The sequence below is a fragment of the Morus notabilis genome, unplaced genomic scaffold, assembly GCF_000414095.1.
Source record: "Morus notabilis unplaced genomic scaffold, ASM41409v2 Scaffold2231, whole genome shotgun sequence".
Lineage (NCBI taxonomy): Eukaryota > Viridiplantae > Streptophyta > Magnoliopsida > Rosales > Moraceae > Morus > Morus notabilis.
Genome location: NW_010366152.1, coordinates 66,206 through 80,209, shown reverse-complemented (window position 1 = coordinate 80,209; position 14,004 = coordinate 66,206). Strand labels below are relative to the sequence as shown.

At 34.5% G+C, this 14,004-nt stretch overlaps 3 protein-coding genes across 3 annotated transcripts; 2 read left to right on the top strand and 1 right to left on the bottom strand.

The window, feature by feature from the left end:
- Positions 1 to 117: 117 nt before the first annotated feature.
- On the bottom strand, positions 118 to 1,160 carry LOC112093829 (transcription factor BEE 3-like; the record flags this gene model as incomplete). Its single annotated transcript, XM_024173122.1, has 4 exons — positions 672 to 1,160; positions 464 to 580; positions 271 to 336; positions 118 to 186 (listed from the first exon to the last, which is right to left on the bottom strand). Coding segments are annotated over exons 1-4 (645 nt in total), but the record flags the coding sequence as incomplete, so codon positions are not given.
- Positions 1,161 to 5,514: 4,354 nt separating this feature from the next.
- On the top strand, positions 5,515 to 10,789 carry LOC21385944. The gene is made up of 8 exons (XM_024173123.1): positions 5,515 to 6,047; positions 7,589 to 7,633; positions 7,785 to 7,914; positions 8,725 to 8,794; positions 8,879 to 8,927; positions 9,267 to 9,364; positions 9,918 to 10,056; positions 10,349 to 10,789. Exons 1-8 carry the CDS (start codon positions 5,697 to 5,699, stop codon positions 10,505 to 10,507), a joined length of 1,041 nt encoding a protein of 346 aa, XP_024028891.1. The 5' UTR covers positions 5,515 to 5,696; the 3' UTR covers positions 10,508 to 10,789.
- A 1,257-nt stretch (positions 10,790 to 12,046) lies between these two features.
- On the top strand, positions 12,047 to 13,800 carry LOC21385943 (40S ribosomal protein S7). Its single transcript, XM_010109521.2, has 6 exons — positions 12,047 to 12,145; positions 12,557 to 12,641; positions 12,790 to 12,863; positions 12,967 to 13,090; positions 13,187 to 13,369; positions 13,460 to 13,800. Exons 2-6 carry the CDS (start codon positions 12,567 to 12,569, stop codon positions 13,577 to 13,579), a joined length of 576 nt encoding a protein of 191 aa, XP_010107823.1. The 5' UTR covers positions 12,047 to 12,145; positions 12,557 to 12,566; the 3' UTR covers positions 13,580 to 13,800.
- The last annotated feature ends 204 nt before the right edge of the window (positions 13,801 to 14,004 follow it).

Genomic DNA, 14,004 nt, shown 5'->3' with positions numbered 1-14,004 from the left:
AAAAAAAAAAAAGGGAAAAAGTATTAATAACGATAATAATATATACATTTTAAAAAAATAAATTGAAATGGAAGGACAACTGTTTTTTGCAACAATGGTTGTTACCGTTCAATTTACCTCAACCTGATTCTGCAATGAATGGACATAACTGATAATCTCATCTAACATTGTCACCAAACCCATTGTCTGTGTGAAATCAAAGAACACAAATAAGCACTAAAAAATAAGAAATCACAAATTTAAAAGAAAGAATTGTAAATAAAGCTCTACCTTTTGGCATCCAGGAACTATGTCTTGCAGGCGTATCAGTTTGTTGTTGATTCTCTCTCTTCTCACCTGTAAGTTTTCTCCTTTAGAAATGGAGTTTAGATGCAAAGGCATTGCTAATAATATAATTTTGTTGATTATGAAAAAACCATAACTATAAAAAAATAATAATTAATAAAATAAAATATAGATGTACCCTTTCAGCTAAGCTGTGACTATCAGTAGCTTGGCCTCTTTTTGCTCTAACATGAATCACTTCCTCTGGTTTGTCCTGTTTTCTCTTATTTCTCCTTTTCTTTTCCTTTGCTAAACCCTGAAAAACATCATGAAAGTATTAGTAAGTTAAGCTTTTTAAGTCAAAATGAAAAGAATGCGAAGAAGAAGAAGAAGAAGAAGAAGCGCACATTCGTTTTCTTGTTCTTATTATCTTTGTTCAGCGGATTCGCAGATGCCGCGGAGCAAACAGCTTCTGTGCTGCTTTCTTTTGTTGTCTTTACGCTTCTCTTGTTGCTTTCATGGGAACTATGATCTCTCGTCAAGTTGATTGCATGAACTTGATATTCCTTCGTATGGATAGAATTTGAAGTGCCAAGAATATTTTGTGACAACTCTAATGGATACTCAGGCAGTTGGTAATGGAAGCCTAAGAAATTTTCTGCTGAAAAGTCAGTATTAATGTTAAAGTTCTCCAACATGCCCGGACTAAGCTCTCCGAATCCGTTCATCGTTTCGATGTCTTCGTTCCTCGAAGGTTTCGAGAGCTTCAAGTTTTCATTGAATGTAGACTCAGCAGCCATGATTTTGTTTTCAGGTTTAGGATCCTAAGAGAGAATAACAATGGCTTATATATAGACATGAATTTTGTACTATTGTTCTATGTGGTTGTCTCTGTAGTTCTGTTTTCCTTTACAATTAAGCAAAAGAAATCAAGGGGGATTAAATAAAAACACCAAAAAAAAAAAAAAAAAAAGAAGCTTCAAGTGTCTGTTTCATTATCTGAAGTTGAAATCCTTTGTAGGGTCCAAGGTAGAGATACACCACGTCTATGCAAAAATACCATCCAATGCAAATATTGTAGTTAGATTAATAAATTGGTTTATAGATAAAAAGCATGTATACAAATATATATTTCTCCTGTCTTTTGAAAAGTAAAGATGGAAGATAATAAAGTACTTTCATGCCTATTCTTCTTATCTTATTTTTTTTCCGTTTCTCTTTTTTAGTAAGATATATGTAGTGAAAACGTGGAACACATGATCTAGGAAGCATATTGGTCGTTTGAAAGAGAAGTTACATTCTAATTGATAACAAAGGAAAAAAAAAGTGCAGAGAAATCTTTGGTGTTGGATCCTAGCTTTTAAAATCCAAAAATGGCTGAAATGAGTGTTAGCCGAAATTGGATAGGGAAATGAAAAACCGAAATTATACAATGCAAATTAATTCAATCTTCCTACCAAACTTGAAAACAAAATTGGAAAAAGTCGAGGCACGTGGACCACGTTTTTCTTAAAACAGATTCGTCTCCTCCGGCGTGTGCTTGAGGTTACGTTGGACGTCCGTCTCCCAGGATACAACGACAATAACGGTAGCTTGATGCACTTTCGGAACTATCCGGCGAACTAGAACTTGATCTCTCCTCTATCACCAAAACAGAACAAAACAAGACAAAGAAAAACACACAACTTTGGAAGCAAGAGAGAAACGGAGAGAGAGAAAAAGATTTCTGGAAAAGTGTGTTTTGTTCATGTGGAGTTTGGCCTTTATATAGGCTCTAAAATCTAGGTGTTACACCAAGACATTATGGTGTAATAACCCAGATTTATTCCAGCCATTACTCTGCAAAATAATGGAGCAAAACGTTTTGATTTTCCATGATGAATCCAGCCACAAAGCATATCCAAGTTTAAGAAAAAATTGATGCAATAACCAGCTTTTATCATCACAATTAAGCTTGGTTTTAAGCACAACATTAAGCCCCTTTTAATCACCATTATGCTCGTTTACCCACCATTATGCTAAGGCTAAACGGCTGGAAGAGTTAGCTGAAGCAAAAATAAAAATTGCAAAAGTAAGCTTGTACAGAGCGAATTTTCTGATCCGGCATTCGTGTCCGCAAGTCGCGAGCGCACACATTAGGCCCTAAACCCGTCGGGATCGTGATTCGCACCCCCTTGCGCGTGAGAGAGCCTCTCTGGTATACATGCTTACCAAGGCTTCAAAGTGCAATCACTTATAAACACCACATTGACTTCACTCCTAGCCAATGTGAGACTTTTACAATTTCCTTCTACATTTACTATTCCAAGTAACATACTTAGACCATCAATTTCTCATTCACCCAAAAACCATTTTGAGTGTATGAATACTCGATTTCAATTTCCTCGCGACAGAGAACGCAAATCTATCGAGACCCATCCCAAAAACCTATTGGGCCCATCCGAATATGGGCCTCAAAATGGGCATTTAAAATGACTTAACAAGCCATTTTTCTAACAATGAGGATTTTACGGAGATGAGCATGTTTGTATATAGTCATGTATGCCGAAACACTGGACCATGTTTTATGCAAGCTGAAGATATTACTAGTTTGAAGAATTTACAAGAGTTTGACACTCATTTTAGGTTTAATTTTTTTTTTCTTAGTACGTTTTGGATCCCTCCTTTTGTGTAATTGCCATATAAATTTCAAGTTTGTTAGGACAGTTTTTTTTTTTTTTTTTTCCTCATTGTTTAGTGCCTTCTTGATGTTTCCTTTGGTAGATTTCCATCTAACTTTTATAACCGCAGGAAATCTTTGGTTAGAAGGCGCAATGATTGATACTAATCCCATTTTGGGCTCAAGAACAAAAAATAAAATAAAATCCTATTTTGAGTTATTAAGTTCCTGAACTTATGCATTCTATCATTTTTTACTTTGAACTTTTAATTTTTTAACAAAATACTTCCTGAACTTCTGATTTTTAGCCACTTAAATCCTGCACACTAAAACTGACGATGAACTTTTGAAATTTTACGTAAGATCATCACCTCCTAAAAGCATAATAAGTGGAATTTTTATAGAACTAGTGTAGTTAAATATTAAATATTCTCTTATACAATTTTACAATAAAAACTAGATCATTGTGCATTTAGTGTTACTGGTTCTATAAAAATTTTAGTTACTATGCATCTGAGATTGATTATCTTAGAAAATTCAGAAGTTATTTGCCAATTTTATTATGGAGGGACCAATGTGTTCCAAAATTAAAGTTCATGAAGTGATTTGCCAAAATAAAAAAGATCCTAATGGAGTTAATTACTTATAAATTTTGTAGAGTGATTCTATTTAAGCGCCCTTTTAACTCTCCACGTAACTCTTTAATTCAAATTTCTTATTACAAAAAGATCCTCAATTAAAATAACAAGAAAGATAATTATGATAGACGCATTAAAATCAAATTTAATTGTAGAAATAAAACCTGTGAGAATAAATTCTTGTTACTTTGAAATCTATAACAAAACCATAATTTTTACTTTTTAATGACTATTTCAAATAGTTGAAGGATGTGTGTTAAATTCTTTTACTAGTATGATGATTGTTCTTTTTTTTTTTTCTGCTTCGTGTTGTTGTTCTTTTATAATCATTTAAAAAACGTTTGGTTTATATATTTAAAATCATGATTTAAAATCATTCTTATTTTATGTGTATTTTTTGTGAGAGAAAACTCTATAAAAAACTATGAATCATGATTTAAAATAAAAAATAAATATAGGAAACAAACATCCCCTTAGTAAATAAAATAGAAAGTATTTGTTCTTTTTTTTTAAATATAATTATAGACATACTTTTCTAATTTATAAATTTTCTTTTTATTCTAAATATAAAAAGGCTTCATGCCTGAAACTTAAAAAAAAAATAAATAAAGAGGGATAAGTAAATATGAATATTAAATAATGAAAAATGAAATTGTGAAGTGCTCAAAAGTTCATGGAAGTGAGATTTGTAAATTTACAATCAGATTAAGGATGTTTGGTAGAGGGATTCGTTTCTTGATTCGAATCATGATTCATGGTTCGTTACAGTATTTTCTCTCATAAAAAATTCACATAAATTAAAAATAATTTAAATCACATAATTTGAATCCTCACCAACCAAACATCCGTATACATGTAATTTATGAATTTAAAATTATAATTTAAAATTATTTTTAATTTATGTGTATTTTTTATAAAAATAATTTGATAATAAATTATGAATTATGATAACTATGACACGAATTTTTAATCTAAACCCAGCATAAAGCACTGGCCGTAGTCAAGCATATTATTCAGTATTTTCAGTCCGTGCAGTCCTGGGTTTCACGACGGAGGCTGACGGTGGCTGGCACGGGCTGGGCCGGTCGTGGTATATTGACAAGCGGTGGGTTGGGCGTTTGATGCTGGCGACGGAGGCCGGCGAGGTGGGTTTCGCACGACGGAGGTCGGCCACGTCTGGGTTTCATGTGACGGAAGCCGGCGAGGTCTGGATTTCGCGCGACGGAGGCTGACGATGTCTGGGATTTACGCGACGGAGATCGGCGAGGTTCATCTACTTAGATCGTATTCTTTCCCTTTTGATGCATTTCCGAGCCTCTTTTTTTTGGGTTTTGTTTCGTTTATTTCCTTTTTTTCTCCCGATCGATTTCTAAGGGGATTTTTATTTTGGGTTTAGTTTAGTTAATTACATGATCGAATTTTGTTGGGTTTGTAGACAATGGTTTTTGACGACTGAATTCATTCATTATTGTCTTAGGGAACTTTGGTAAGGGAATTTATATCCTAATTCGAATACGATTAATAATTCGTTATAGTATTTTTTCTCATAAAAAATATACGTAAATCTCATAATTTTAATTTATGAACCAAACACATTCTTAATTTTTCAATTTCTTTTTTCCGCATTTCTCTTTAAGTTTTGAAATTTTTTTTTTTTTTCTTTTACCAGAAGTCTTTGAATCCTTCCCCAATCCAGATTCCTTCATGTGGGGTGTTCTAATCAAGTCCAACAACTCTTATTGCACAGGGAGATGAGAGATTTGTAACTTTTTTTAATACTATAATTGTACATTAACGTATCATTTATTTCATAAATTTTAATTTTATCACAATTAAAAATTTTTATAAAAACTTAAATTTAATTTTTTTTATTATAATAAAATCCGAGCAATATTTGGGTGTTTGTATTCCGGCTTTCTTCAGTGCAGAGGAGGTCCGAGACAGAGGTGATTCTGGGCTGTTTTATCCTGGGGACGACGAGGCTGGTATACTGCTTGTACTACCTTGGGCAGAGCCGCGAAACGTCTTAAAAAAAGCGACTTAGTCCGCGACTCAACCCAAGATTTTGTTTGGTAAATTCGTTCCTTTTGTGTTCTGCACTAACAGAGCCCGAGTTCAAAACATCACTCACATCAATGGCTGCCGTTCTCTCCCTCCACACCCTCTTTCTCCTCCCATCAAACCGTTCCTCCCAAGCTATTTCCACAAAGCCCCGGGCTGTCCTCAGCCAAGCCAACAAAATGCGAGTCCCCTATGTGCTGAGGCAGGGGCAGTCCCGTCTTTTCCACAAGCTCCCTTCTGGGCTGAACATGGAGGTCATTGTGCAAAAGGAAGACCCATATGAGAAAAAGAAGAGAAACACTGAAAACCCACCTCTGGTTTTCTTCCATGGAAGCTACCACGCTGCTTGGTGCTGGGCTGAGCACTGGTTGCCGTTCTTTTCAAACTCTGGCTACGATTGCTATGCCGTTAGCTTGTTGGGGCAGGTCTTCTCTCTTTCTCTTTCTCTCTCTAATCTATGTGATTCTGAAATTGTTTACTCTTCATACTCAAAATTGGTTGTTGATTGCTTTTATTTTTAAGGTAGCTTTTATTTCCAATCAGGGTAGTCAAGTTCATTTATTCCCGTATCACGTATTTTCAATGTTGATGCCTCGTCAATTATTATTTGTTATTATTATTATTTTCTTAGGGAGCTTTGGTTTTTACTCTTATTGAATTGATCCTCATTCCATGCGTTGTTTGATCCTAAAGGCGTATAAGGATATAGGCTAAAATTCAGACCAAAAAAAAAGGACATTTATTTGGAGTTCAGATATTTCGTTCGTTTGTTTTTTGGGCTGAATTTGAATAGGAAAAGGGCAGAAATGTGGTCTCATTTATAACCATAACTCCTTCCCTAGGAAAAGGAGACAAATGTGCTCGCACTTATTAAAGCCAGTATACAGTTAGAAGCAATGTTTACCTGTATCGCCATAACACGAGTGTAGTTGTCTGAAAACATTTAGATCACTCTAGTGGGGGAAAACCAACGAAAAGAGTGCGAGCACTTTGACGCTCAAGTCAGCAAAGTGATTGATAATGTGCTAGAAGATGATTAAAAAGTGTGTATGACACAATCAAAGCAAGTATTCATAGAAGAAAGAAGACAAAAGATTATAATGGTCCTATGATTATCTGTCGGTGTAATCATAGGCCTTTACCTCGTGGTAGTCATTATCTTGAATGATTTGAACTTGTGTAGATGAGGTTGACCCGAATTTGAGGGACATTTGATCTCTGGATAATTGGATTTTCTGCTAGTATAGATTATTGTGGGCGACGATGAAGCCTACCTTGAATTTTTTGTGTTTATACTATGTTGATAAGAGAAGGTAGTCTACTTACATTCAAGTTGATTAAGAACATGTAGAATGGAATTTGGTCCTCATAAGGTTGCATAGTTGCCTCCCAGGAGATCATATAACGATCTAGTAGTCGTCCATATTGTGGTAGACTAGCCTTTGCACCATGGTCCACTCTTCACTCTATGGGTCGACTCATGAGCCTAGTTGACATGTGGATGGCCTTTGTGAAGAGACGAAGTCTTGCCCCAACAGTAACTGTTTTAAAAAGGCAGTGGTTTCCTTTTCCCTTCCTTGGCACAAACTGGTCCCATTTAACACACATGTCTAGACTCTAGAGATATATATTTGTGAACAAAATTGGTAGTTGATAGAAATCTTATTCGCTCCTAAAAAGATTAGAAAATTGCTGAACGATACTAAGAATGATGATCATCAGATGGTTGTGTCAATCTTCCATATGGTACTATAGGGTCTACAAATATTGCACGGCCAACTCACGCGGTGATCATTGCGACTGATGATTAATCTAAATCACTGCTCACTCATTTTGATAATCTTGATTTATGAATGTTGATAATGCATAGCAGAAAGCAGCATATTCATTCGGAAGCTAAGTTCCTGTAATTCTATAAGTTACTTTTGTTAGTCTTTCTGATTTTCTACTTCCTCTAATTGGTTAGGGTGAAAGTGATGCGCCTGCTGGTTCTGTTGCTGGTACTCTCCAGGTATCTTAGCTATCATCAGCAAAAGCTCCTTATACAGGCTAATTTGATAATTTGGATTCTCTTGCTTCTATTTTCTACACATCCACCAACACTTGCTGTATTTGCCATAATGCTGCTCTTATTTCACGTTTCACTCCAATTTCTGCAGTAGACACACGCAGGTGATATTGCTAACTTCATCAACAGAAATCTCAAGTCACCACCAGTATTGCTTGGACATTCATTTGGAGGGCTTATTATTCAGTCCTACATTGCAAATCTTAAGAATGACCAACTCTTAGGTAACCTTCTACTTTTACTGGTTTATATTCAAGTAAAGAACTCAAGAAGGATAATGCCGTGTGAATGATATTATTTATTTATTTATTGTAATAGTTGCGTTATAAATTGGAACTGATTTCAGTGTGCAGGGTGATATATCTTTTAAGACAGGCCTGAGATTAGAATTTTTTATTTTCAAATAAAACAAAATGGCTGTTATACCAGCACAAGTTTGAGTGTTAAGTGTTGAACCTCAAGACACTACAGTTGTGCTTTCTATTTTCTATCAATCTTAGGGTTTGTTTGCTTCACAGGTTCATCAAGTTTTGAACCCATAAACAAGTGAATCGGTGTTTGGTTAATTTTTCTGAACCTGAGTTGTGGGTTTAGAACCCATTTTGTAGAAGTTTTCATGTTTTTAAACTTATTTGCTACATCATTTCTGGCTTAAAACCATGGCTGATGGCTCTATTTCTGGTTTACTCATAATTCTCAGTTCTCACACTAATCAAACACCAGTTCAAACTTTATTTTGATGTGATGTTTTATTCCCTGTTTAAACTTTACACTTCCAAACACCAATTTGAACTAGAGTAAAACGCACACTGGTTCAAAACTTTTGGTTCAAATTCAAAAGGTTTTAAACCACACAATTCGAACTGGCAAAGCGAACGGGCCCTTAATTTCATAATGGCTTCATCCAATCATGTAATCTATTTCATATAAATGATGTCGACAGATAGAATTTTCAGCTTTTCTTGTGTATGAAGAGAAATTTTGTCATCTAGACTATATATATATATTATTTTTTTGATTCACCTTAATTCCAGGAACGAGAAATTTATATCCTGAGCTAACTGGCGCTGCACTTGTATGCTCTGTGCCCCCTTCGGGTAATAGGTAAATCACTTTTAGTCCCTTTTTTTTTCATTTTTCATTTTGAAGTCAATCAACTCAAAAATGACAACGCTTTCATATTCTCAGTGGCTTAGTATGGCGCTATCTTTTTACCAAACCTATTGCTGCTTATAAGGTATTCTACTTACCTGGAGGGTAATAGTTTTAACACTTGAAAATATTTATGCAAAAGATTTAGTTATTTGCTTGTCATCCCTTGTTTATATATTCACCTTTTCCAATATTTGAGTTTCCTGCATATTTTATCTTGGTCTTAGAATTTTCAAACAAGGTCTCTTCTCATGTCATAACATTCTTTTAGAAAGCTTCCAAATTCTTTAGACGTGCTTGAGTGTTCTTGAATGGAAAATGTGATAGGATTTCCATTAGTTTTTAGGATTTCCTTTGGTTTTACAATAAATAGGACTTTTTTCTTATGACTAATAGGCCCAGTTCTTTTGAACTTTTGAAATAGGTGACACGCAGCTTAGCAGCTAAAGCTTTTCAGACTTCTCTTCCTCTCTGCAAGGAAACATTTTTCTCAGCAACTATGGAGGATCAACTAGTTCTGCGGTTTGTCCCATTCAAATTCTTACAGAATAATTATTGCAGTATCTAATTCTATGTTTATGCATTTAGTTTGTGAAAATGACAAGTGACTTGAATTTGCTCTGTAACAACTGTCCATTGCCACTGCAATTGTCCTGATCCTTCTCAACTACCATTTTTTCATTAAGTTTCCAAGAGAACTTGTTACAATGTGCTCTTTTCTGTTGAGTTCTCAATCTAGTCGAGATAATTTGTCAAATCAGAAAAAGCATAATTCATTTGGTGATACAGTTTCGTTAAAATTTTCTGTTCAATGTAGTTTTCGAAATTGCTCAGTAGTAATTCTATAGAAACCCAATTATGATGCAAGCCCTAAGCTTGTATTCAAGAGACAACCCAAACGTTAAAAATCCGGTTTGATGGAGAACATTCATGAGTATTATTTTAAGTAGGGCTGATTTTATCATGGAACTTATTTGCATTTCCTTGACGAGAAAAGGAACATCATTTTGTGCCCCTATTTCTTTTTCATTTTGTTTCGTACTATTCCTTTTAACATCTTTTTGTTTACTTTTAGTTATCAGGAGCTAATGAAAGAAAGCTCAAGAATGCCATTGTTTGATCTGAGAAAGTTGAATGCATCACTACCAGTTCCTTCAGTTCCAAAATCTTCAATTGAAATTCTTGTGTTGGGTGCAAAGGATGATTTCATAGTGGTAAGCTCCGACTTTAACGCGTCTTATTCTAATCGGTTGATTGTTTCCTCAAATGATGTCACAAAGCCCACTAAATGTTGAAATAAAATGCATGTATTTTCTGGTTCACTGACTCAGCTATATAGGCGCCAAGTTCTCAAGAATTTTACTTATTAAATGAGTGGCAACTTCAGTCACATAATATCAACTGTTTCTCCATTTTTTTCCCTATGTCATGGTTTCAATATAATTAGTATCTGCATGAACCGGGTTTCTAACTTCTTGGTTTTTTTTTTTTTTTAATTTATTTAAGGACATGGAAGGTCTCAAAGAAACGGGCAAGTTTTATGGCGTTTCACCGGTATGTATTGAAGGAGTTGCCCATGACATGATGTTGGACTGTTCATGGGAAAAAGGTGCAAAAGTTATTCTATCATGGCTAAATGGTTTGAAGCAAAATGTTCCACTTTAGAACTGTGATTTTGCTCATTAAATGTGAAATCTGTGATTTGGTTCGGAAGTGGCTCATCTTTAGGGTTCATTTCTGATACTTGCGTGTTCTTTCAAGTGTAGCAAGTTGATGTATTCCACCTCGCAGTCGTTCGGCGATTTGAAACCAATGATTCTGAGTCAAAGATTCAAATGTCCCCAAATTGCAAATTTAGAACCTTTTAAAAGGGTTGATGACCAGAATCAAAATGCCAGAATCAATGCCGTATTTTTCAAAAGAGTTATGTGTTACTAACTATGAGCACGCCCGTTCATTTTATCGAAATTGAGTTTAGAATTCGAATTTTATTACAGTAAAAAGTTTTCAAAAACAGTCACATTTAACTTTTTTATTGTAGTAAAAAGTTCTCATATAAAGTTATATCTCAACTCGAATTAGCAAATTAAACGAGTTCACAAAGAATTAAAAACTCGAATTGACCCAACGGGTTTGATATATTACTCTCTTGATTTTCCTCCTTTTTTTTTTTTTTTGGCAAATAGTTCCATTACATGCAAAAGGTTCACTTTATTACTCTTAAAGCTTGAGAATTATAACATTTAAGACCTACAGTACCCACTTATATAAGGTTTGCGATAAACATATGATTATTTATGTTTAATCCACACCAATTTTAATGTCAAGGCTAAAAACTGCCAAAAACACAAGTTCAAATTAAAGGAGTAAAATGACTAAAAAGTTCAAACAACTTACCGTGTCAATAAGCATTTTGAAAATGTTGAGATTATATTCACCCTCCTGTTTTTCTAACCACATAAAATGCACTCGTAATGTAAGACTCGATCAGAATTAAATATGCAAAAAGACGTTTTTCTCATAATACTTGTGATTAAAAGTAAGATTTCCAAAAATCAAAATTAATTATTGTCAAATAAAGGTGAAAGTTTGGACCGAATAGAAATTTTAGACAGAGTTAGACCGACTTTAAATGGGAGAGTCTAAAAGAATTAGGGCCAATTCAAAATTTTATAAGATATTCTTTTTTTAAAAAATCTTTAAAACGAGAACGTTATGGCCAGCCTTAATAAACTTTCAGGTTCAAAACCTCATCTAGATTAATAGTGGCGGGTTTTGATGTGACTTGACTTTCATTTATTTTACTGATTTGAGTTTTGTTATAGTAAAAAGTTTTTAAAAATAATCGCATTTAATTTTTTTACCACAGTAAAAAACTCATATAAAATTACATCTCAACTCAAATCAGCAAATTAAATAGACCATTATTTAGTCCGGCTTAAATTTACATTCCCATCATCAAATGTAGGAGACAATTTTAGTTGCACATGTGCCACTAAAATTAAGATAGATTAGGCCCCGTTTTTTTTTCACTAATTCGAGTTTAAAATTTAAATTTTGTTATAATAAAAAGTTTTTAAAAATAATCACATTTAACTTTTTTATACAGTAAAAAATTTTCACACAACATCACGTCTCAACTCGAATTAACGAACCGAAAATATTCATGTTTCGATCACAGCCGTATAACTTTATAAACCCTATTTCCCACCGTCATCACTCTCCTCTGTCCTCCGAAGCGTAAGTTGAAAATTCTCTCGTGGAGCAGACGGCGGACCTCCAATCTCCTCCCTGAGCCATTCGGTAAGCACGCAAGCAACCGTGCCCAACTGGGTCTCTTCATCTTTCATGTTCTTCAACTGGGTCGACCTTTCTTGCTCGTGAATTTGAGATTCTCGTTGTGTTGGAAATTTTTTTTTTTACTTATTTGTAATATCGGTCTGTTGGTGCTTCCTAGAATTTTATTGTAAACTTTTTTTTCGTATTTGGTATTCAAATTGAGTGTTTATTAATTAAGTTCTGTTCAATCTGTGTTTGTTTAAAAATTTAGAATATTATGGAAAGCTTTATTTTCTTGCATAGCTAATGGGATATGAATTTGGTGATTCATAGAGCAATTTTTATTATAGATAATAGCATATCTGGTGTTTAAATAATCTTAGGTTGAAAATTCGTTCCATCTCATTATATACGCCCTTGCATTGTCGTACGCAGATTTGTTAAGATGTACACATCGAAGAAGAAGATCCACAAAGACAAGGATGTCGAACCGACTGAGTTCGAGGAGACGGTTGCACAGGTTATTTAAGGAACAGCTATATGGTGATATATATATATATATATGTGTGTGTGTGTGTGTGTGTGTGTGTATATATATATATATATATATATATAGTTTTTTGGACCGTTGAACATGTTGAAAATATCCCATTTTTTATATCTTGCAGCACCTGTTTGATTTGGAGAATACCAACCAAGAACTGAAAAGTGATTTGAAGGATCTATTCATCAATTCTGCAGTGTATGTTTGATATTATGTGCGTTTTTCTGAATCTTGTTTCCATTTTCCTTAATCTGTTTTGGGATGTTTACTAATTATTTTGGAGATAACTTATGTTATACAGCCAAATAGACATTTCTGGAAATCGCAAAGCTGTTGTGATCAATGTCCCTTACAGATTGAGGAAAGCTTTCCGCAAGATTCATCCGCGGCTTGTTAGGGAGTTGGAGAAAAAATTCAGCGGGAAGGTAACATATTGTGTCCCAACCCAAAAGGAAAAGGTCATCTTTTAAGAGTGGTTTCAATTTGGTTATATAAACAAATGCTTTTTTGTTATTTGCCAGGATGTTGTAATCATCGCAACTCGAAGGATTTTGAGGCCACCAAAGAAAGGCTCTGCCATCCAGCGACCTCGTACCCGTACACTAACAGCTGTACATGACGCCATTCTTGAGGATGTTGTTCATCCTGCTGAGATTGTGGGGAAGCGGATGAGATACCGACTTGATGGCTCCAAGATAATAAAGGTAAAACACGAAACCATGTTATTATTATGTGATCGTTAACATCGTGGGAAATTACTGTTGTTAAACATGGTGGACAACATCGTGTGACAGATTTTCTTGGACCCAAAGGAACGCAACAACACCGAGTACAAGTTGGAGACATTAGCCGGAGTTTACAGGAAGCTTACCGGGAAGGACATCGTGTTTGAGTATCCAATTACAGAGGCTTAAGTAGCTGTTATTATCATTGGAAATATGTGTTTGGATATTGTTTCTTCGTTTTAGAGTTTTCAATTGTTTTAGGCACTATTTAAAAATTTTGACTTGCGAGATTTCATATTGTGCTTCAGACAATTAAGAGGAAGCCAGGAAGGGCTTCTTGTTTTTCCCTTCTTCATGTGCTTCTTACAGGTCTGTTTACCTTTGGTTTCTTACAAAGAATATTTTCATTCTGCTGATGTCTGGTTGGTGTCAAAAGGGGTTGAGTTGAGAACTCAATGATCTTTTGTCACTTTAGCAATACTAGATCCAATGCACTTTCGTTTACTCGCAAGTACAACTATTGGAGTTGTTTATTCAAGGTTGATGACTTCATTTTGATCTATATGCTGGGGTTAGAATACCAGGGATTATCAGAAGGTAAATGTGCAATGCTA

Bases quoted from the DNA above. Each gene is read 5' to 3' on its own strand.
- LOC21385944 (XM_024173123.1), top strand. From the start codon at position 5,697: ATGGCTGCCGTTCTCTCCCTCCACACCCTCTTTCTCCTCCCATCAAAC. The intron at 7,634-7,784 runs GTATCTTAGCTA...TTTCTGCAGTAG, and splicing joins CTGTTGCTGGTACTCTCCAG to ACACACGCAGGTGATATTGC. The intron at 7,915-8,724 runs GTAACCTTCTAC...CCTTAATTCCAG, and splicing joins TAAGAATGACCAACTCTTAG to GAACGAGAAATTTATATCCT.
- LOC21385943 (XM_010109521.2), top strand. From the start codon at position 12,567: ATGTACACATCGAAGAAGAAGATCCACAAAGACAAGGATGTCGAACCG. The intron at 12,642-12,789 runs GTTATTTAAGGA...TATATCTTGCAG, and splicing joins TCGAGGAGACGGTTGCACAG to CACCTGTTTGATTTGGAGAA. The intron at 12,864-12,966 runs GTATGTTTGATA...TATGTTATACAG, and splicing joins CTATTCATCAATTCTGCAGT to CCAAATAGACATTTCTGGAA.